This window comes from Megalops cyprinoides, chromosome 15, assembly GCF_013368585.1.
Source record: "Megalops cyprinoides isolate fMegCyp1 chromosome 15, fMegCyp1.pri, whole genome shotgun sequence".
NCBI classification, from domain to species: domain Eukaryota; kingdom Metazoa; phylum Chordata; class Actinopteri; order Elopiformes; family Megalopidae; genus Megalops; species Megalops cyprinoides.
The window spans coordinates 8,752,248-8,776,097 of record NC_050597.1 but is presented as its reverse complement, the minus strand read 5'-3'; the positions used below and the strand labels follow the sequence as shown (position 1 = coordinate 8,776,097).

The 23,850-nt window shown below is 44.1% G+C and overlaps 1 protein-coding gene across 2 annotated transcripts in view; it reads left to right on the top strand.

Moving 5' to 3' along the window:
• The window catches only part of LOC118789798 (protein FAM13A-like), a 32,097-nt gene that overhangs the window by 5,608 nt on the left and 2,639 nt on the right, over positions 1–23,850 (top strand). The window contains exons 5-18 of one of the 2 annotated variants that reach the window (XM_036546442.1): positions 983–1,130; positions 3,462–3,607; positions 12,016–12,135; positions 13,467–13,659; positions 14,987–15,084; positions 16,354–16,405; positions 17,849–17,987; positions 19,821–20,013; positions 20,549–20,690; positions 21,453–21,534; positions 21,976–22,172; positions 22,510–22,593; positions 22,684–22,779; positions 23,434–23,630. In XM_036546442.1, the coding sequence (XP_036402335.1) occupies positions 983–1,130; positions 3,462–3,607; positions 12,016–12,135; positions 13,467–13,659; positions 14,987–15,084; positions 16,354–16,405; positions 17,849–17,987; positions 19,821–20,013; positions 20,549–20,690; positions 21,453–21,534; positions 21,976–22,172; positions 22,510–22,593; positions 22,684–22,779; positions 23,434–23,630 (1,887 nt within the window). Of the gene's footprint in view, positions 1–982; positions 1,131–3,461; positions 3,608–10,119; positions 10,404–12,015; positions 12,136–13,466; positions 13,660–14,986; positions 15,085–16,353; positions 16,406–17,848; positions 17,988–19,820; positions 20,014–20,548; positions 20,691–21,452; positions 21,535–21,975; positions 22,173–22,509; positions 22,594–22,683; positions 22,780–23,433; positions 23,631–23,850 lie in introns of those variants that run through there. The other variant, XM_036546443.1, reaches the window with a different exon arrangement.

Genomic DNA, 23,850 nt, shown 5'->3' with positions numbered 1-23,850 from the left:
CTAACAACACTTCTAGATCAGTGAGTGTTAGCATTACACTAGTCAAGCCCTACCACAAATTACACACAACAAGCCTAGTAGGTGAAATTAACCGATACCAGAGACTAAAAGTATAGTGTTGTTATGAGTACAGTGGCATTGCAGTAGGAGAATTATTTGAAATATCTGCACTGTTCACTTTATTTCACTAGGGGGAGCAATTTGTCTGTTTTGTGCAAAGGTAAAGGTAGGGTCCATCTGCCGATTCACTTCATATGTGTGCATTTGACACATACAGCCAATTGGATGATGAATATAAGAATGCACGGTAATGAGCAGGTCTTGCAGTCCAGAGGTTGCTTGTTCAGTTCCCAGCTGGGGACCTGCTGTTGTCCCTTTGAGCAGGGCACTTAATCCAAATTGCATCTGTAAATATCCAGCAGTATAAACAGATGATGAACTGTGTGACCTGCTCTAGACAAGGGTGTCTGCTATGCAAGAAAATAATGTAATAATTGCAGTTAAAGAAAGTTCCATGTTTTGACCCTCCTCGCCTACGGCTAACAGACTAAGAAGGATACCTGTCGGATGGAAGAAAGAGAAACTGCTAGTGGTCAGACTTAACAGAAATAGAAACACTGCAAAAACATACTGATATATCTGAAAAAAAAAAACATTTTGCAGCCATATTGGATGCAGCCTTGAACCAAACGCAACAAAAACATTCTATTGACTGTGACCAAGTATGTCAAATGTGGCTGAAATCAACAATTGCTTTCAGGAGTTAAGCACCAAAGAGAACGGAAGCAAGAATGGAAAGGAATGAAAAAGGAAACTAGATTAGCCTTCCAACCATTCTCATTCAAATGCTTTGTTTGTGGCGTATTGTGGAAATAAATTAATATCTTCAGACTTAAATTAGGGTAATTGGGTTAACCAGTATCTGGGCAACCAGGATAACCAGTATTGATATATATGTGACTGGTTCTTTCTCTGTGTGCAGTGTTCCCCACAGTCCGAGCATGCTTGAAGAGCAGTCAGTGTGTAACGCCCTGGTGTGTCATTTACTAAAGAATCATTCCTACCTGCTGAGCCACACTCTCGACACGCCATCACCTCCCCCAGTGATGTTAGCGCTGTCAGCCTCAGAGGTGAGGGTTTCCTTTTGTTTTGTACTTTTGTGCTGTTGTGCTTTTGACTAACAGTGGATCTCTGGTCTGTGTCTATCCAAGTTCAATTCAATTAGTAAGATTTTGTTCATTGTTGAGTCCTTTGTAGTGTAATTACAGCACCAGCTTATGGCAGAGCACATAGCACATGTCCCGAACTGACCCCATCATTCAAACGTCTTTTTATGAGTGAGTGATGCTGGCTTAATGATGTACATTAAACACTCTTCACTTTTGTTGCCATGGAAAAGAACAGTACAGAACAGGGTTATAGTAACTCAAGGCTTGAAAATATATGATTACTTCAATCCAGCATAAAAAGTCTGATATATTTAGAGTAGGCTTTTTATAAATTTTCTCCCTCTTTTTGAAGCAAGATTAATCTGCCTGATTTATTTCATAGCACCACGGAGCAGTCATTAACGGAAATCCAATCCACATCCAAATAGGAATCGAAAACCGTTCTGGTTGCCATGGTAACGCTGGTGGTGCGTGAACAAGTGAAGGGGCCTCCATTGCAGCTCATCGTGTGTGTGTAGATGTCCCTGTTCGAGTTTGTCCAAAAGCAGCATTCTCCGCCCATATTCACATTTACATTTACATTTACATTTATGCCTTTGACAGACGCTTTTATCCAAATTGACTTACAAGTGAGGCAGAGTACAACAACGAGCAAAAAGCAATACGAGGAGTCACAATATTAGAAGTGCTGCATGACCAAGTTTCAGTAGTTGCCCAGACAAGGTACAAGCTAGCTGTACGCATACAAGCCATTCTCGTATGTGTGAAAGGCACAGCAAATGTTGGTGGAGCTCTGGAGAGAGCTGGTGCAGAGAGCAGTCCTTTGCCGGTGTGTGTGTATGTGTGTGTGTGTGTGTGCGTGCGTGCGTGCGTGCGTGCGTGCGCGTGTGTGCGTGTGCGTGCGTGTGCGCGTGTGTGCGCGTGTGCGTGTGCGTGTGTGCGTGTGTGCGTGTGTGCGTGTGTGTGTGTGTGTGTGTGTGTGTGTGTGTGTGTGTGTGTGTGTGTGTATGAGCTGAGGCAGAAGCCAAATGGCATCAGACCTCCAGTACTAATAAAGGCAGGGCAATGTGAATTCGATTCTTAACCTTTTGTGAGAGGTTATTAAAAATTATGATTTAGTTACTGATATGACTTGTATACGTTAGTTGAAACATATACCAGATTCCCCGTCGTCTACTTGACAGAAGACAGGCAGAGGCATGAAAGCAGAAAACAGAAGTAGCATGTAATGGGTCACTTATGTCTCCTGCAGCATCTGAGGATAGCATGAATTGTCTCAGGAAATATCCAACTGTATAAATGGATAACCTGTAAAAATTGTAAGCTATGCGCTCTGATTTGGAGCATCTGGTAAGCAAAGGTAACGTAATGCAGATTAGTAATATTAATGGACAAAGACAACAACAAAGGTGACTGTTACGTTGTGTGGCACGAATATCAAGGACATGGTCAACAGTGAGTGACTGACACTGCCATCCTGGCTGCTGGCCTGGCACTCCAGAAAGCCAGTTGTGAGTGAGGACACGGCTGTCATCATGGGGGCGGATGACGTTCCTCCCTGCAACAAAACTGTTGACAGATATGACAGAGACAGAGGACAGTGACACATCCTTACATCCCCATCTCCTGACATATACCTCCCTGCCCCCTGCCACCCCCTTCTCCCCCCCACATCCACCCAACAACAACCAATCATCATGAAACAGGAAGTTATAATCTTGACAGCGACCTGGCGGTTCTTATGTTTTGCGGTAACGATTTGCTCATGCATCTGTGAAAAAACATTAACCTGACCTTTACACAATATAGCCAGTGGTAGTTTCCATAAAAAAACACACAGGATTATCCTCGTCTGAACCTGGTGAACTTGGGCGGCCGGCACCATGATGGAGACTTTGTTAAAGTTTACATAGCAGCAGCTTTTTACTGTAGTGTCTTTTGCCTTTCACTGTTCGCATTGCTTGATCATTAAAGACACTATAATCCACCAAAATCATAAACATACTTAGCTAATTTACTGTTTCTTGTAATATAAAGACATAGAGAACGAAATCTCAGGATTTCTAAGATTTGATGAAACCAAATCAAAATGTGTGCTCCTGTATGATTAGGTGATGAATGCTGAATAATAGACCTAACATAATACACTACATTAAAAATGAATCAATAAAAACAAATAATTGAAGTAAAAAAAAAAATAAAAAGGGCTGTAATCCCACATTAGCAGCATTTTTTATAATTGCAGAAAAGCATATATGTGTGTGTGAGAGCTGTCACCCTTTCTTTCGGCAGGAGAGGGCAGATGACCATGCCCACGTGACTCAGGACTGCGTGTGTTTGCTCCCGGGGGAAACAGCTGAGCCCAAGGCCACAGCGGTGATACAGGTGGCAGGTGCAGACCCGCCCCACCTGGTCCAGACACCCTCCCAGCGCACCAGGTTTGACCCTCCTGTGACCTCCCTCAGCCTCACTCAGCATTCGCATTTGCATGCTGAAATAATCAGCCAATCAATGCAGCATGAGAACTGGTAACAGTAATGATATTTTATGTAGGTGAGGGGGAAAAAGCCCCTCGTTCCCCTAACTGAAACATGAGGTACGACTTTAAGAGATCTACCTCATCTGTTTGGGTGGGTAGTGTCATTAATCTAATCTGAGAGGAAACAAGGTGGTAACAGATGCCTGTAAATTGCAGTTTTGTTTGGCATTAATAGCTAAGGCAGAAGAAAATTGGGCGTCTGTGCTGATAAGGGCTTGAGTAAGTTTTTCTGTTCACAAGTGAATGACCTGAATATCGGGGGACCTTTCAAGGATTTACAGTGGCTTATATCTGATGGATAATGTGTAATCGTTGTGATTTGTTTATACTGGCCCATGTATTCAATGCCCCTCCCCCCCCCCCACCCAAACATATTTTCTGTGTTAGATGCACATTAATAAAGGAGTCAAGATGACATTTTGGGCTATTTGGTGACATCCGGAGGTACCAGAGAAGCAACGGCTGACATTTTGAATGATGTAATCTCTGGAACACCAGTTCACAATGACACGTACCCCTCAGACTGTATCTGTTTGGATGGGAGTCACATATTATCCGTATGCTCTGTCCCCTGGCTATGTGGCACCATCCAAAGTCCATTTCTGGTGTATAAGGAGGGTGGATGTACCTCTGGGCTTCAGCTCATTTGGTATGCTGCTAGTAGACTGCTCTTCATGCTCACTGCATTACTATCTGTGTTTTCCCTCTCTTTGTTTCCCTTCTCTGGGTTCTTATCACACTGCTAGCATGATGTTGACCCTGGTGCTATCTGTCCAGTTAGTCAAAGACACTACTGCCACCCTTCAATCCATCGTCAGACATTACACCCTTTGACAAGCTATCTTCTTGGTGACCTTTGGTCATGTGGTATCTATGGCTACAGATCCTAAACTTCCTTTTTCTCCTCACTGATGTCCCCATTGGTGAAATTAGCTACCTGCAATCGTCAGAACAGAACAACCAACTGAAAACTCTCCTGTTCAGACTTCATTTTGGTCCAGATAATTTGGATACGTCCTTTGTTGTGGTCCAGTGGCAACCATTTTTCTGCTGTCAGTCAGTCAAAATATTTCAAAGCACTTTTATTTACAATACACAAATCAATCAGTTGTTGGAAAAAAAAAAAAACCTTTTTTTTTCTCCACATTACGTTGTTGGAAAAAAACTCAATACAATTTGGAGGTGACTGAAAAGAAGACACTCATATTATACCTTTGTTTCTCTATACAACTTGGTACAACTGAATACTCCAAATCACCTCAGCCCTTTCCACACTTCTCTAGCCTCATAATATTTGCTATATCAGGCTAAGTTCAGGCTAAGTTCAGCTCAAGTTAACAATGTGACCAGAGGACACTGGAACCTCGGAAAGCTGCCGTCTGCTTGCCCCAGGCCCCGATATACCCAGTAAATTACATTTCTTGCTTCCGCAAGGCTGTGGAAAGCCTCTCAAAGACTCCATCAGCAAGTTTAAATGCAAATCACAAATCCAAGTGGATGAAGAACTGTCACTCAATTTGAAGCTCTGTGATCTCTGAAGTCCTTTCTGAAGTAAAGAAATGGATTTTTGGTGTATTAAATGGATAGACTAGAAATGTTCATGGCCAATGGAATGACTCATTATTTGCTTTATCTGACTTTGTTTGAAGGTAAGAAATACCTGTTGTGGTTTTGCTTTCTGGTCAGATTTTCAGTTGTTGAGGGCTTTATTGTCCTTTATTTTGCCTTCATATCATGATCAAAAGTAATTAAACCACTGTGAATCTTGTATGATATACTTTCAAAATGTATATGACATGATGGAATGGTAAGAAGTGGTAAAATAAAATAGTGTGAGTGCTCTAGGCGTGGTCTTGATAGAAATGTGCATACTCAATGGAATGACTCGTTATTTGACTTTGTTTGAAGATAAGAAATACCTGTTGTGGTTCTGCTTTTGGGGAGATATATAAAGAGATGGTAAGGATGGAAAGGCAGAATAACAGAGTGTAAGGGCTCTAGGTGTGGGCTGGGTGTGGCAATCCTGCCAGTCAGAGATCAGAGCTACTGTAGCCATCATTAAAGAGAGATCAGACATCAGATCCTGCCAGAGATCAGCTGTGATGTAATTGTGAGATTTTGGTACCATGGTGACATTTTTTCCTGTGGGCTGCAGGCTGATGGGTCTTTCTGAGGAGGCTTGGCTGATGAAGAACAGACAAAAGAACAGATGGACATGTGGTTTTCCGTGGGAGAGACATTACTGAGTCATGAGCAGATCCTGTCTGGGGAGCTCTTTAATAGGCCGCATTGAGCCCTGTTCTGTGTTTTGCCGTTTCCTCTTGATCCATTGATAAAAATAGAATCGCTCACCGCTTCAAAGAACTGGAAAGTGGAACAATGACAAAGCGTCGTGCAGAAATGTCAGAATATTTTGTTTCCTCTTTTTTTAGATCAAGAGGACATATGCATTAAAGGCAGTTAAAACTATATTTGACACTGACATGTCTGTTCAGAGTAGCGTTCAAGCTGTGTTAACTGGAGTCAGCGTGCATGTGACTTGTCACTCACATGTACTTTCGGACTAATAGCAGTCTGTGTGCAGAGAGAAAGAGGAGAGAGGGTGAGAGGGAGAGAGAGAGAGAGAGAGAGAGGGAGACAGAGGGAGGAAGAGATGTTTTTTGATTTTTGAAAGCCTTTTATGGAACTTTAATTTTTAAACAGAGCGGGGGGAAAATAAATAGTGACATAAAAGAAACCTATGTCTACAAAGTCCATTTTCCATAGCATGTCACTTTGATTTCATCTTTGTCATTTACCTCACAGGCTACTTCATTTATTGGCCACTTGCCTCTGAGCTCAAGCAGATTGCCATTGAGCTTACAGAAAACAAACTCTTCACATTAGAAATGATCATTGATCTCACTATCAGAGAGAGCTAGAGGTGGAGGAAGGGAGGGAGGGAACTGGCAGATGCTGCCTCTTGTTTTGCTGGCGATACACAGTGTGTGGGGCAGAGGGGCATCTCAGTTCAGTAAAGCGCTCACACCTTCCCACCTCAGGTATTTAAGGTGCATATCCCCCTTTCCCTGTCACCTGCCGTGGAGGAACAGAAGGCTGATCCCCCTCTGCGCCCTGTCGGAGCTCCGTCAGATGGGCTGCGCTCAGTTCCAAGTTCCCTTCAGGATTCTATTATTCATGCTGTAGACAGCGACAGCCCGGCACAGGCTGCTCTGCTGCGGAGAGTCCTGGCCGTTTTAACGTGGCGTCAAAGGTGTAGCAAAAAAAACAAGGCATTTCGTTAGCTGTTCGCAAAAAGAGTTAGCGGAATGCGGTGTAGTGCCAGCAACAGCGTGGCTCTTCAGGCGGCGTGTGTGCGTAAACCGAATGGAGCAGCCTCTCGATCCGCTGTGGGAGGGTGAGAAGAGCTCGAAGAACTGTCATCTTTAAAATCTGATTGTGTTTGGTGGTGTTTAGGTTCAGCTTTTGTTTGCTGTGAAGGTCTTCACAGGCCTGAAACTGAGTCCCAAGTCTGATGTGACCCACATACCTTAATTGCTGAATTGAACCCAGTCTGGAAATGATAAATTTACCTGTTTCCCAGCCTGCCCAAAGCCCAACCTGATGAGGGGGAGACATTTGTGTAAAAATGTTACTAACTACCAAACCTGCTACTGGTAATCATGAAATGAAATCAGAGTCATATTCAGCATCTTACAGATATCAAAATCTTACCAAAACTTCTCCTTTTAGGTAAAACATGATGCACTCTGTGAATAAAGGTCAGTACAAAAAATAAATAAATCACAGTGCGTAACCTTCAGCACCTTAACAAATGAACACAATACAGTCCATCCTTGTTGAAAAACAGTGCACTATACAGTGAATAAAATCTGTACAAGGAAACAAATAAGTGTGGAAAATTCAGCTCAACAGTTCAACAAAAGGAGCAGTTCTTTTTGGGAAAATAGAGGGCAGTGACGAAAATAAATTCTTCCTGTCTAAATAAGTAAATAAATGAAGGAATCCTCCATTCAACCTCAATGTCATTCATTCAAAATGAGATAACCGCCCTGATTTTAGACAGCAGGGTATTCAATCCTGACATCCAGAAACGCTGAGCCCAACAAGACGAGAATCCAAATGCTGTAACGCAATCATAGACCAAAACCAGTCCAGACCGGACATGTTGTGTCGGGTCCCGTCGGATTCGGGTCAGGTTACAGTCTGGTGTTTAGTCTGGTGTACAGGCACCTGTGCTATAGACAGCTGGTCTGCACCAGCAGGCATGAGGAGACACTATCATTGCTCCTAGAGTATCACAGGCATGTGGACTAACAGCCAAAAATACAAGGAGTTCTCCCTTAATTACTACTGCATGATCTGGGGTGGACAGACGAGCACTAATACGCAGAAGGCCTGGTGGAACAGAATGTGAGGCGGCTCTTCGTGACGTTCCTCAAAATCTTAAGCCTTCCCGCCTGGGACCTTAGCAGGGGGGCGGGCGGGTGCAGTGGGGGGTCATTGAGGGGAGTCATCCCTCACTGTCTGCTCAGAGACCGGTGATTAAAGCCGAAATGAAGGGAAACCGTGTGTTGTCTGCATTGTGGGTGTGTGAAGTTCTGCATTCTCAGTTATATCTGCGTGTGTGAATCCACAAATCTTGTGGTATAGTAAATTAAAACCTTGGCTGTCTGTGTTGTGTATCAATAAGTGTTGGGATGGTGGGCCACTACAAGACCAGAGCAGGCTGAGGGTAAAGCTGGTGTTATAGCCTTGACTGTCCAGAAGGGGGCACACTTCACATGTAGCTGCTGCAGTTTCCACAATACAAGAAAACTGAACTGTACCTTGAATTGCCTACAGATGTAGCAAACATTAGGAAAAGGATTACAGGGCTATGTAGGAACTTATTTTAACCTGGCATCTGAGAAGATTTCAGCTGAGACACTTCAGAATTATACTTGATCTTTGTTAGACCTCATCAATTGTGTTTTTTTAACCAGCCAGATAGGTAACAGTACGAATGTCAGTGTCTGCTCAGTGCGTGAGAGTAGAATGCAAGCATGTGCTCACTGCTTCTGTCTTTGCATGTGGTGCACATTTTGTCAGTGAGAGGCCCAACTGCTGTATCACAAGGATGTTGTAGATCAATCAGGTATTGATTTGTGGTCATGTTCATTATTTGTGAAGAGAGAAAGCACAGACCCAATCGTTCAGTAAAAGTTTGCTGTGATTATGCTTGAAGTGCCTGGAAAGTGAAGCCAGATTGGCTTGCATTGCATAAACATACAGTTGACACATATTGTTTGAGTTTATTGAGCATGGCAGCGGTGATGATCCTGTCACTTTCACCCCGTTTTGAGTTTGAATTTACACCATTTTCAAATATGTCATTTTACAGTTTTTCCAATGGCTCTTTTGTATAAAGAAATCAAATAATAGCAAGTTAATGTTTACCTGATGCATTAAGGACAGATTTGCAAGTAAGGTACCCTTTTTTGAAACATGAGATCAGGTCTTGTCAGTATGACATCAAGAATAACCTCTGGGGGCTCCCGAGTGGCTCAGTCAGTATGGTGCTTCTTTTGGGCGCAGGGCTATTCTGGGCCCTGCGTCCCACATTAGAAACCGGCTGTGTCATCTGCCATCAATAACCAGGAGCCCACAACTGCAGAACAAATTGGCTTTGTTCTACTGGTGATAGGGGTGGGTAGGTGAGCCGGGGTCCACATGTCACACTGTTTTTTTGGCACCCTGCAAGTCCTGAGTGCCTGCAAGTGACTCCGATGATGTCAGCTCCTATCCTCTGAAAAACCAATTAGGGCCCAACAAGGCACTGTAGTGATGTTGACGCGGGGGTGTGCCGGTGGGTTCCATTTGCCTCGCCTGCGCTCCGGTGACTGTAGAAGCTGTCACGATGAGACAAGCTTAAGGCAGTTCAATTGCCTATCCAAAAAAGTTGGGTGAAAAAAAAGCAGGGGTGGGGGATAGCATGTGTAACTTAGTGAATAAAAGTCAAGTATAGAGGACAGAAATCCTCTGGTCTGTTGAAGTCATCCAGACTTGTGTATACTGAGAGAACCAATGAGGACATGGGGATGTTTGCATGCTCGCTGCACCTGGTCAGAGATAAAATTAGATGATTGACAGATTGCCTGGAGGAGAATGAGTGAAGATATTGCCAGAGGTGGATGTTAGATGATGGGAAGCATAAATTGTCCCCTCCAGGCAAGAGCCAGTCACTCGCCCCAGGGCGGTGGTGCAGCTGCTTTTACCCATTTACACACATTAAGCAAGTACAATTATGAAGTTAAAATTCTACAGTAAGCCATAACATGTGCCTGGAATCTTTAGTCCATATTTTTTTTTAAGAAAACTGACTTGGTTTAGAAAATTTCAAGAAGGGATTCATTAGGGTGCAAAATTGAAGCTGACATCAGTGACCTACTTCTACCTGAAAGTGGAGAGCTGCCATTGGCTGACCCTGTGCTACGACGTCTCAGCAGGAAGGACTCCAGCAAGAGTCTGTGCAGTCTGTAGTCCTGTCGGGCACAAACGCGCTCGCAGTCACATTCGCTCCGACCGGCACATCCCCCGCGTTGCTTAAAGTAATCTCTTTATTGGCTTACCTGCGGTTCAGAAGACCCAATGTTCTCTTGCCTCCTGTGTTTCGCCTTCCCCGGGACCACCCGCGGCTGCATAGTGCTGAAAGAGTAAGTTTTAAAAAAAAGATCTAACTATACAAGACAATCAGTACATGAGATCATTGCCAGAGCTGTCATTTGCGATGATCTTTCATCTTTCTTTGCATGTGTTGTTGCTATTGCCGTGTATTTGTGCAGAGATACTGCTGAATTTAACTGCTGCTAAGTTGGAAGGTGTTGGTGAAATTGCCTCAGTGCCTCCTTGTTGTTTTGTTTTGATGCATGCTGTCATTGTCTCAGAGCCTCTTTAAAAGATGATCTGGGTGTTTAATTTGCAGCTGGAATAATCCTTGTGAGAGGTGAGCTCCTGCTAAAAAGTAATTGATTTCTGTGTTTCTAGACCAAAGGAACATTTGAACACCCACTGCCAGTTTCCTTTTGATTTCCTGCCCTGGGCTGTAATAGGTGCGTGTTGTTTCCTGGCCCTGAGGCCAGGCGGTCTTGTCCGGACAGGTCTGCGACAGCGAGGAGGACGAGGGGCGAGAGGAAGTAAAGGGTTTCGGGGTGTCTCAGACCTGCCAGGGTGTGAGTGGCAGATGCGTAGTGAGGAGCTGTCTCATGTTACCCCGCGCTCTCGAGGGACAGGGCAGATCAGACCCTCGTCTGCAGGGGCACAGAGGGGATGCAGTTGCTGAAACGAGGTCATTGTGTCTCACTCTTTTTGGCCCCGTCAGGTTTTATGTGTTTCTGTTATTATTTGTCACAGGGGAGTTGATGCATAATTATAAGAAGCATAAATCTAGTCCACTGAAAAATACTGATTTGAGTTTTCAGATTACATGATTAATACAATTGAAAGTGAGTGAAGGAACTTAGACAACGATGATTCCTGTGTATAATTCATGTGTAATACGTAATAAGCCTTATGTATAATTTGTATGAAGATCCTCAAACTGCTGCTACAGTAAGAACCCGTCCAACCCCCCCCCCCCCCCCCCCCGCCCAACCCCACTACACTAAGTGGTGGAACCAAAGTCCTCATAAAGTTTGTAGGTTGGATTAAATGTATGTGTCCTGTGACACATACAGTAATGCATATAGAAACCTCTAATTCCAGATGGATTCTTCCAACTCTGTAAGGTAATTGCCTCACTGTTTGATTAGTTTAATGTAAAAAAACTACACCTCAACTAACGTGTGGTGGCCAATTCAATGAAAAAAGAATGCTATGTATCTGCTAAGGGAGAGGTGTACCCTGCTGAGGGTGAGGGTCTTGGATAAAAGGTGATGGGGTGGCAGTGCTGAAGTGTGGAGTGGAACAACAAGAAATGAAGCAATGCTTTTGTCTTCAGTGTGCACATTCTGGTAGTTTAACATGTTTTTGGGTGAAAATAATGTAGGTGGTAATATTCTAAATGTGTGATCACAAAATCTGATGGAGTTTCAGAGGCGAGCAGTGAGAGTGAGTATGCTGAAGTCCTGCACAGAAGATGAACCAGAACCAGAGAGCGGTCAGTGCCCAGAGTGGTACCCTGGTCTTTAGCCTGGCAAGCTAACCAGATCTCTTGGTGCAGTCTAGACAGCGATTTCCACAGTCAGAGACACAGAGCTGTATCCTCGCTGCACACCAGATCTGTGTTTCATGAAGGTCAGGCTTGAGTTCCTCCTGTTTTCTCTTTAGGGACCCTGAAGCTGTTGAGTTTACCCAGGAGGACAGCCCTCATGTCACTGGGCACTGCCTGATCCAGGAGCAGCTCCATATCCTGAGGCAGCAGGAGGCTGAGGGTACTCCACAGTCAATGTGAGTCCAACCAAAATCACCGTATATATTACTTATTTTTTTTATTATTATTATTACGTTATTTTACTTATCTGCCTAGCAGATGCCCTGGGGCAGCTTAAATGCTTTATTGTTTCACATACATTGCAAAAAGTGGCATCTTTAGCCAAAGCGATGCTAGTGTGCTTTCAGCGGTTTCTGAGTGTAGTGTGTAGGAAAATTGATCAGTCTACAGTGACTGTGTTGAAAAGAAGCAGATCAAAAGCTGGGCATGTATCCGAGTGATTGGAATATAGTTATGATTTCAATTTCAAGATCATGGTAATTAATGAAGCAGAGAGAGGAAACAATTTTCCCTCTATTGAAAAATGTGATGTAACCAAAAACAGTGAGATGGTGGTACAGTCAAAAAGAACAGCTTTGCAATGCTGATTTTCAGAGAAGATAATTTTCAGACCTAATTGCTGTTAGTTTGAAGATATTAAAAGGAAAACAATGTTCAAACCTTGGTATTGAAGTTCAAATAGCTCTGCTAGAGGAGCTCTAATGGATTTTTGACACCTACCATGGAGAGTAAGAAGAGATTTCTGTAATGTTTGTGTAGTATTTGTTTGGTTTAATAAATCCCATGATGTATTTGTTTATCATTTTCTTCTTGAAAAGTGGGGGACCCTACATTACATTACTGTCATTTAGCAGACGCTCTTATCCAGAGTGACTTACATACAGTAGATTACAATTTTATCCATGTACAGCTGGAGTATTTATCAAGGCAACTGTAGGTGAAGTAACTTGCCCAAGAGTACAATAGCAGCATTGTAGTGGGGAGTCAAACATGCAAACCTTTTGGTTATAAGAACTGCTCCTCACCACTGCATCATGCTGCTTCAGATCAGGATGGCCATATGTTTGGACCAATATGGTAGTATACATTTTTCCAGTTTATTCAACTGGATATTTACTGAGGCAATTCAGGTTATGTGCCTTGCTCAAGAGTGCAGCAACATTCCCCTATCTAAGATTTGAGTCTGCTGACTAGGTCAATATAGAGCACCTATACATTATCAGTAGAGACAAGAAGAGCAGCCTCCCTGATGCTTACATTTCTCTCCCTGTGTGGATGAACCACAACGTTTATTGCTTGGAACTCCTTATAATCAACCTTTTCAATGATGTCAGCCAGAACTCATTTTCCAACTGGATGTGTAGTCTCCATAGTGGTAAACCGTCTGTGGCTTTCTGTCACAGTAGGTCACACGGTCACTCCACCCTCATTTGAAGACTGTTTAGTGGGACATTTTTATCAGTGAGATTAAGTGCTTTGTGTTGCTGTCTGTGCTGACCCCTCTCAGGGCTGAAGAAAGTAGACCGAGGCTCCCTGCGAGCTCTACCTCAGAGGGCGAAATGTCTCTCACAGATACCACACTTCCTACTGGGAGGGGCACAGCAGAGGAGCTGGAGAGTTCAAGTGAAGATCAACCTCTTCAGCCAAAAAGACGGAAATCCTGCTGTGAACTCAGTGACCAACAGGAGGACTTCAGCAAGGTACCAGTGTGCCTTCCTTCAAACTACAATTGCAAAATTTCTGACAGTTTGCAGTCAGATCTCTAATGATCCTCAGATGCATAAGGATCCTCAGTCAGCAAATGATTTAGGAAGCATTTCAGAGGAAATCAGCGGAAAATCTCCACAGGAAACAGTTTCATCACTGGCAGATTTAATCAAAATGAAAGGCATGAAAGGGGATAGCTTGCTTTGTTCTGAGTTGACTTCTGTTTTGTATTCTGGTTTTGATGTATTACGCTGTCCCTGTTCATTACAGTGCCTAATTCATTTGGGCAAAGCGTTCCTCATTGTCTCCAGCTCCCCCTTTTGTATATTACTCCCTTGCTGCACAGTAGAGCGGTCAAGGAAGAATCCTGCACTTTAAAGCCTCTCCAGGAGCTATAGTGTGTGTGTCAGTTTAAATGCCAGAGTTTGTACTGTGTTGATTATTTATTAGACTTAATAATGGCGTCACATGTTCGCCGTCACTGAGCCCCTATTGGGCAGGGGCCGTCATGTGACCGGGCACAGGGGACAGAGGGCCTGAGATTGCAGTGGCTAGGAGAGCCCCTGGGGCACTGTTAGTACAGCCTCCAACTTTGTGGGAAAGAGGGAACTGAAGACATTTTTATGAGGGCACTTTCACCATTGCGCTTGGACATGACCCCCAGCCTTGACAAGCGTAGCAACAGGCTAAGCTAATAAGTAAGGCTTTCATTTTAATTGTTGTTTTGTAAAGCTATTCTTGGTTCTGCTGTTGTGAAACATGGCTCTGAGAATAAGAATAAGAATTAAGAATTAATTAACAGAGAAAATGACAGATAATAAGGGGATTTGTCTTAATGGGACTTTAAGACAAACTATAGTTTACTATAGTTTTACTATAGTTTACTGTGGTTTTGTTTTCAGCATATAGCTGGGAATTGAAATCCCTCCAGTTACCTTTGTTGTTTTTGAGTTTTTGATGGGTTTGCCATTTATTCTTGGGCCACCAAACCGTTGTTAAAATTGGACTCTTGTGGAACGTTCAGGTTCAGGTAAGAACTGAGTAACAGTGGTTGGCTTTACAGTAATGGTGTACATAATGCTACAGAATGTACATAAGCTAAATAATGCACATTATGACAATGAAGAATGCTATAGACTGTCCAGTGAGAGGTACATGACCAACAGTCACTGAGCAGTTGATTTATTTGGGAGTTTTTTCTGCCCAGTTCCAGATTTATTCAAGTCTATTATATCCATACTGAAACATGCTCTGGGATGTGAGGCACATTGTTTGCGTGTGAAAGGTGCCCATGTTTTTTTTTTTTTTTTACTTTTACAGGATATGGACATAATGGCAGAGCTGACAAGCTTTCAGAGAAACACAGGTATAGCACTGGGTGTGGAGATGAACTGCTTTGCTCTGCCACACACAGACAGGTAAGCACAAAGCAGCCGATTCAGTGCTTATCCATGTGTTTCAGTCAGAAGCTGCAAGTAATCCTGATGGAAATTGCTATTGTTGTGTGACATCAAAGTTTGTATAATATGGGTCAGCATTTGGAGTAATTCCATGGGTTACTTTATAGTAATATGATGCTGAACTAATCTTGGAAGATTTTTTTTGTTTCTATTAAATATCACATTCCTTTATGAGTGAACCCAGAAACCTGCTGTGTCGAGAACTGCAAGTAAATGTATCAAATACATACTCCAGAAATGCGTAAAACAGCAATTTCGTTGTTTCTTTTTAAAATCCTCCAGCAGACTGGCGCAAAGCCAGACTTGCAGATGTAGTTACCAGAAGACAGCGGAGCCTACGGGAACTGTTAATATGGTTCCAGTGCAAGTGCTCTTTTTGTGACTGTTGCTCCAGATAACTATCCATGTGGAACACGCATGCTAATGTAGTGGATTTTGATAGTATTTTTTGTTTTATTTTGCTTGCATTTGTTGCAACTACCAGCTTTGTAAGACCAGAGACTTGAATATGTACATGTTCTGCCATTGGTTTCTGTAGAGTAAATCAGTTAAACCGACTGAATCTGTCACCATGGCTTTGGTCTGTCTGACCTGCTGGAACAGAACACTTTATGTACAGTGCAATATGGTTACAGGGGAACTGCTGTCACCCTGTAGACAGAGCCAGATAGAAAGTCACTGAATGTCCAGAAGCTTTCCTGTTGTGAGTCTGGTGGCCTGAGCTGTCACATGCAGTACAGGACAGATGCAGGGAGGTGCTTGGGAAGTGCGTTATCGTTGCCAAGTGTCCACAGTTTACTTGCTTGGCAGGTTGGTAATTTATCTGTTGTCATGGTCACAATTTCAACAGGAACATAACACATAAGACAATATGAATGTACATTTCCTTTTATTTGCTGTCGTTTCAGTTTTCCTGTATTTTACCAACTGAAATTCTTTCATATTTATTGTATGTATCACCTCCTACATGGTGTGACCCTTATCTACTAAAGAATGAATTGAATCCAACAGGGATGGTAAAGATTATTGATTGATTGATTGATTGATTGATACGCTTCTCCTAAAACTGAAAGATCAGTAGACATAGTATACTGTTGTTCTGGTAAGTAGAGGAGTAGCCTAGATGTTGTTTGACTGTTTTGTAGGATGTCAATCCTCACAGCAAAAGTGCAATCTCCAGAAAACGTCTCTTCTATTTTGGTGGCTAAAGCATTTTTCTATTCACAGGCTGGTAGAGTTACTTGAAGAAGGCAAAGAAACACCGGAGGATTCTGATAAGGTAGCTATTGTTATCACTGCACTATTTCTTGCTGAAGTTTCTTGTCCTCTTCTGAAAACAGGTGTACAGTAGTACCATTTATCCCACCCTCATCTGAGGACCCCTCTTAGGAACTGATTTAAATTCAGACTTGTTCCATTTTCTAGCCACGGTTAGTAATGTTAGAAAAGACAGAATGTGCATGCAGTGTAGCAGAGGTGTATTACATCAGTGAAGAGCAGCTCTGATGAGCAGCAGTAATGAGCGCAGAGTAATCTTGTGCTGCAGTGAAGGTGTTAATGTACGGCATGCGTGACGTAGGGAGGGCGGCCCAGCTTTGCATGTGGCAGTGTGTCATGCAGTATGGCTCGTCTTGGAGGACAGGGAGAGGGGGGGGGGGTAACCATGACTCACCCAGCTACGTGAGTGGCCATCACTGTAGGACATTGCATCGTTAATCTGTATTGCTGAGGACAGAGGGAACGCTCACAGGCATGGCTCACTTGCGCACTCACACACTGCTAACACAGAGACCCACAGAGACTCACAGATGCTGACAGTGAGACTCACAGACACTGCTGACAGAATGACTCAGAGACACTGGTAACAGACGGACTCACACATGGTGTTAATTCAGAGACTGACAGACACTAGCAGCAACATTCACAGACACAGCTAACACGCAGGGATTCACAGAAAAGGCACAGACTCTAATTCTGCTCACACAGACATCAAAGCATGTGTTTTCGTGTGTTCTCGGGCAATCAGTTGGTTTGTGTGATGTTGTGTTCTAAGCTGCATGATAAGACGATAAATGAGGACACATTTGGCATCTGTACATCATTACACACATGGGTGCTTGTGTGTGTAGCAGCATCTGTATGTGTGTGGGAACATGCTTGCGTTTTTTTTTCTGAATGAACAGAAGCAGCTGGGAGGGGCCTGAGCCACAGCATATCATGTCAATAGACCGAATGGAAAACTCCTCAGTAAATGCAGTAGAATCCATCTTTTTTTTAATACTGCACACGAGAAACACCACCCCCCACCAAAGACACACACACACACACACACACACAGAGCCCAGCCTTCTCCCTGTCTCCTCCTCACACATACCTTGGAGCAAATTACCAAGGAGCTGATTCCCGCCCCCTCGGATTCCCAGCACTACAAGGAGCCCATGAATAATGCATATGTAGGACGGCTGGCACGGCGGCAGAGGCGCCTGCACTGACAGTGACACACACCGGAGCCGGAGATCGCTGGCGGAGCAGGGGGCGAGAAGCGAGAGCCGGCACCGCCGCTGCTGAGAAAGCTTGGCGCCGTGACAGGGGAGTGGCACCAGCAGCAGCACCCACACCGGCGAATACCCCCCCCCACCACACCCCACCACCCCCCCCCTCCCTTTCCCGCCTTGACGGATCACCCCCTGCCAAAGGCGTCATGTTCTGCTTCTGTCTGCAGAGCTCGTTCCTCAAGCTGCACGCCCTGGAGGTGGAGGTGTGTCCCTCTGTCACGCCGCCCGCGGACGACGGCACGCGGGCAGCCAGCCGGACTCCATCACCCAGCGGGCAGTGGGACAAGAGGAGCCCCCAGGAGACAGGTCAGACCTCTCTCTCTCTCCCAGAGCATGCACCCCTCCTCTCATGCACCGAGCTGAATAGACATTACAGTGCTGTACACATGCACGTCTCTCACGCATTGCTTCTGAGTGCGATGCATTTCTAAATACAAATCTCACTATGCATTTTTTTTTTGGAATACGCACATTTTTTAATCTGCGGGTGTTTGTTATCTGTGAGCTGCAATGGCAACATTGTTGGTGTTGACAAGAATTCATCCGTGCGGCATTTTCCTTGTGTATGTGCTTTTGCCCATCCCACTCTGGGCTTCTCTCAAACTGAAAGCAAATCCTTTACTGTACATTTCAGCGACAGAGGGCTTGTTAAGTGATAACTTGACAAATGCATGTGAGATGAGCAGCACAGTGGAAGCATGTTGCTTTTAGCAGCATGCTGCTGCTGCCTCCGCGGTTTGCCTGTTGTTTACACGCACGCCGCACGGCACCTGGAAGCATGTTCAAGGCTCTATTAATAACTCTGTATGATGGAGCAGGCTACAGAGAGCAGCTCATCTCCACAGTCAGGCTGGGCTCTTGGTCTCCCTTTCTGTCATGTGTTGGATTTAGCACCCTCTGCTGGCTGTCTTCCACTTAATTTTCCTGAATGTTTCTGTGAATGCATGAATTTTCTTGAATAAGCTATTCACATGCTGCTTACTGTTTAATATTTCATTCATAATTACAGTTTATAATCAGACTGGGCTTACAAATAAACTGCATTATGAACATGCACAGTTATTATCAATGGGGTGGCAGCCTCACAAACAGGCATTGAGACCAGCATGCGTTTTTGTCTGTGAATTGGCAGGATTTTTGTGCAGATGTACAGGAAATCAGACAAAATACATTGACTGTAATAGTGCAAAATATGTTGATCTTCCCCCTCAATAAGGGTGCAGATATGAGATATACTGCACTTACATTCTGCAGCCTCAATTAACTTGCATTAACAAGCCATAGTTTACTGTTTTTGCTGGTTTGGCAATATTTAAATTTCACAGACTGTTATGAATTTTTATGGTTATGAATATTTATGACTGAATGATTTTGAGAACTATCATGCAGTAAGATGTATTTTTGACTTGGCTTGCAATTATTGTGAATAATAATATCAGCATGTTCATGCTATTTTATTTTATTCACTGTTTTAGAAATGTTCAGTCAAGTATGATAGATCAGGCTCTCATTTACATTACCATGGGAATCAGACTTGTTTTTGCAGTGATTCATTGGAAAGACTTCTCTGTAAATTGATTCAATTCAATCAATAATCAATCAATCAGTCATTTATAGCACAGGTTTACACTTTGTTGGAGTGGATGCCAAAAAAGCCAAGAAAATGCAGAGCCACTGAAAAAATGGAAAATTATTCCATGACCTCGGGATAAGCCAGTGAAGAGAATATTCTGGAAAACACTGAAACAGAAATGAATAAAACTTGTGAATAAATGTGTGCATTAGCTCACAAAGCAGGTCTTGCATGTGTCAAAACAGCAACAATCCTAGATCTTTAATTGCCTGCTGGCTGGATGGGGCTTCACAGAGACTGCTTTAAAATCAGGCCATTACAGAAAGAGGGTGAATTAACACTGGTGCGCTGTAGACAAAGCATATTCTTTATTACACACACACTGAACCAATTACTGCTTCACTTCTACTGGCACTCAGCCCTTTGAAACAGTGTTTTCATATCTGGGTGATGTTCAGCTTCTCAGCAGCTGATACAGACTGTGTGAGTGTGGCTGAGTAGCAGTGGGGCAGAGTGGCTGCAGGTATTTACTGTCTCCGTGACTCCGTCCTCTTTGTCACGGGCAGACCCCGGGCCCGTCCCAGATGGCGAGAGCTGTGAGGACCAGCCGTCCGCGGGGCCCAGCCGGTTTCTGTGCCACATCGCCGACGGCGACAGCCCCCTCCCGTCGCCGCGGTGCTCCAGCCTCAGCCGGAGCCAGCGCTTCAACAGCGACCCCGAGGCCGCGCCCTCACCGCCCTCCTCCCAGCAGTTCATCATGTGAGACCCTGCACTCTCTTACTCAGCTTACACGGCACAGAGATCGAACTCTGTCTCAGTATGCACAGTACAGACATGTAACTCTCAGTCAGGTTATACAGCACAGAGATCTGACTCTGTCAATATGCACAGTAGGCCTACACATATATAACAGAGATCTGACTCTCCCTCAGTTTACAACAGCACTAACATTTTGCCTTCCCTCAATTTACACTGTGGGAAGATCTGACTCTTCCTCAGTTTACAACAGCACTGGCATCTTACTTTCAGTCAATTTATACTGCAGAGACTTGTTTCTTCCTCAGTTAACAACAGCGCCACCATCTTACTTTTCCTCAATTTACACTGTAGAGATTTGACTTTCCCTCAGTTTTTCAACAGCAGTGACATCCTACTTTCCCTCAGTTTACCATGTGCAAAGATCTTGCTCTCTCTTAGTTTCCATTGTATGGAGATGTGGCTGTACCATACTTTACACAGCATAGGTCTGTCAGCATACACAGCGCTGAGACCAAACTCTTCCTCTCTTCCTCAGGTCTCGTGGTATTGTGAGAACTGTGTCACCAGAGGGTGCCAAAGAGACAATGTCAATCACTCTGCTCTCCAAGCATGTCCAGACCCTGAAGAGGAAACTCAGACGATTTGAGGAGAGGTTTGAGCAGGAGAAGAATTACAGAGTAGGTAGCCTCCCTAATGATTAGGCTGGAAAGCTCAGGGCTAAATCTCAGTTGGGAATTCTATTAAAGCTATTAAAGGTTAAACGGCTCTATTAAGCTGTTCTTTTTATGTGCACTGTATTTCTGGAAATTTGTTAAAAATATGTAACTAACAGGCAGTCTTTAAGATGTCGTGACACAAAAGCCTTATGGCTGGGAGGAACTTTTTCCTTCTCACTTTAGTAAACTCTCAAGGTCAGCCCTCAAGGCATACTCTCCTTGCTGGTTCACACTGGTTCACACTAGTTATCATATGGGCAGTAAATAGAATTATGTCAGTTTCCCTGTATGAAAGGTCAATCCTGCCAGAACTTCAGCTTCAGTTTCAGGAATTTTGCTTGTCAGAGGAACATGTAACCAAAAGTAAACAATAAAATCAGTCGGTGCTTTTGAAGGGACTTCAAAGAAATTCCCAGGTGTGTAAAAGCGATATAATGTACCATTTTTTGAATGAGGACTCCCACACTGTATTCGAAAAGTAAAATTCTAAGATTTTAAAGCAACAAAATGTGTAGCCCTGGATGTATATTTTGCAAGTCATGAAGCCAATGTCACAAGTAGCTAGTACCAAACTGAAGCGTCCTGCTGACTTTCTAATCCACTACAGCTTTTCTTCTTTGCCTTTCTGTGTGCTGCTCATTTAAAATACTGTTACCCTCATGATATCTGACTGAACCTTCTCTTATGAATTAAAATTTATGATGAAATGTTACTTCACCTTAGCCATCACACAACGACAAGACAGCCAACCCAGAGATGCTCCAGCTGATGAGTGAACTGGCAAAGTCCCGCAAGCAACTCAGAGGTTCGAGTTTTGCCTGCAGAAACTGTTTAAGGGCCAGTCATATGCTGCTGTCATTGCCATTATCACTGCCATTATTGTCATTACCATCTGACCATGATGCATCCCTTAGGCCCAAAGATTGTGTCATCGTGTTATTCATCTTTGACAAGTACAGTAATACCCACATATATTGTGAGGATATATACCTGGAACCATTTAGCATGTACATCTGGGCGTGTGTCAGAGAAACATATACATAAAAATGTTCATAAATAGCGCTACACATCTTATCTAGATATTATGTATGTTGAATGAAAACAATGAAAATATACACGAAACATAGCTGTACCGATAAATCATTTCAGTCATTTGTTGTTTAGGTTTTCAAAAGTTGCAGAATGCTTAGCAAACAATGTTCTTTCCAAAGAGTAGACCAACCCTTTGCAATGTCCGCCCCTTTAGACCTGAGGCTGAAGCAGTCAGTGGAGCAGCTGAGGCTTCAGAAGACAGAGGAGCACACAGAAATCTGCAGGCACAGCAGCGAACTGCAGGACACCACAGAACAGAACCAGAAACCCTCCCTGGAGGACACTGTCGAGACCCTGCTGAAGAGACTGAGAGAGAAGCGGCAAGCGCTCGGCCTCCCGGACAACATGAAGGTACGCCACACTGTGGAGGTATTTGCCGAGTGGCCTGCTCATGCCGTGTGCTCTTTATAAAGGAGGCTGCACTTGCTATGGTGTGTGATAGCTTCTCACAATAATGGGAAAGTGAGTTCTCATGAGCTCCAGAATGATTGGAGCTATCGCGCGCTGTCAGCAGTGACCAACTTGAAGCAACCGTAGTGTTTTGCTACTGAATGCAAGTCATTCGATTTGTTTATGTGAATATTTGATTGACAGCACGCAGTGGCTTCACTCATTGCAGAGTTCATGAGGCCTCGCTCTTCCAGCATTAGTCTAAAAAAGTTGTCTTGCTTTGTTTTATTTCACTCAGGAAATGACCCAAAAACAGATGGCGCTGGAGAAAATCACCCTGCAGAAGTGCTTGCTGTACTTCGAGAGCCTGCACGGTCGGCCGGTACGGTGGGACCCCTGGGCTCTCCCATGTGTTGGTGAAAATGGGCGTGGTCATGATTGAGCGTCATGTGACCCTGTTTCCACGTTTCAGGGCACCAGGCAGGAGAGGAGCCTGATGAAGCCCCTGTATGACAGATACCGCACTGTCAAGCAGCTCCTGTGTGCAGAGTCCTCCATCACCACCATAGTGAGTATGGCCCTCTGCTGACCCCTGCTGACAGCTCTTGGCATTACATCACATCGCATTAACGTTTGCTTTGCAGATGCTCTTGTCTGGAGCATTGCACACAGCCTACAATTTTTACACACATCCATTTGTACAGCTGGAGGTTACTCGGGTTAAGTACCTTGCTGAAGGGAACAATAGCTGTGCCCCTACCTGGGAGTTGAACCAGCAACCTTTGGATTACAAGTCCTGCTACAGACTCCCTCTCCCCTTAGGACAGATACTGTACATGCTTGTGCATAGCACAGTGATAGAGTAAGATTAACATTACGTATCATTTGAGGAGGAACCTATGTAAAGTGATACATAAGTTTCAGACCTGATGCAATGGCGTGGAAGGCAGTCAAGAGGTTCTTGTGGCTGGGCAATTCCCAGTCTCTTGTTTAGTAGTCTGGGTGACTCCCAGTGTCTTGCAGAATACTTTGTCCTTAATGTAGAGTGGCAAATTTAATCAGGTCAGATGTTCATTTTCGAATCTCTGTTGAATCTCTGTTCAATGGCGGCTGAAATAAACACTGTATGTGTGAGAACAGAAAGCCGTAGCGTTCAGTGAGACTCATTGAAGTCCAGCAGGTTTGCTTGTGTACAGCCCTCTGTGCTGTTGCTTGTGCGCAGGTGGAGGAAGGCTCTGATGAAGACTGCGTGCAGCCGACGCCCACGCTGCCGTGCAGGGCGATACAGCCGGTGTGCAGAGACGAGCTCCTGTGCCCGCAGGAAGAGGACAGCGACCCCGCCTTCGTGTCCCCACTGGATGAGGTGAAAGCGGTCAGACAGCCCGCGGTAACCATGTCCAACCTCCATGCAGCGTCCAGGTGAGCCGCACCCTCCACACCTGTCACTCGACACCAAAGTCAGGACAGGACTCCCACCAGAATGATGTCATTTGTTCTGTGATCTCCCAGTAATGTCAGGGTAACTGTAAGAGTTTTGATGACTATTTTGACTATACTGCAATAGTGGACTTAGAATAAAATTCGACTGCTTTGGTCACGGAATAGCAGGGCAAAATCCCAGTTTCAGACACGGTCCAGT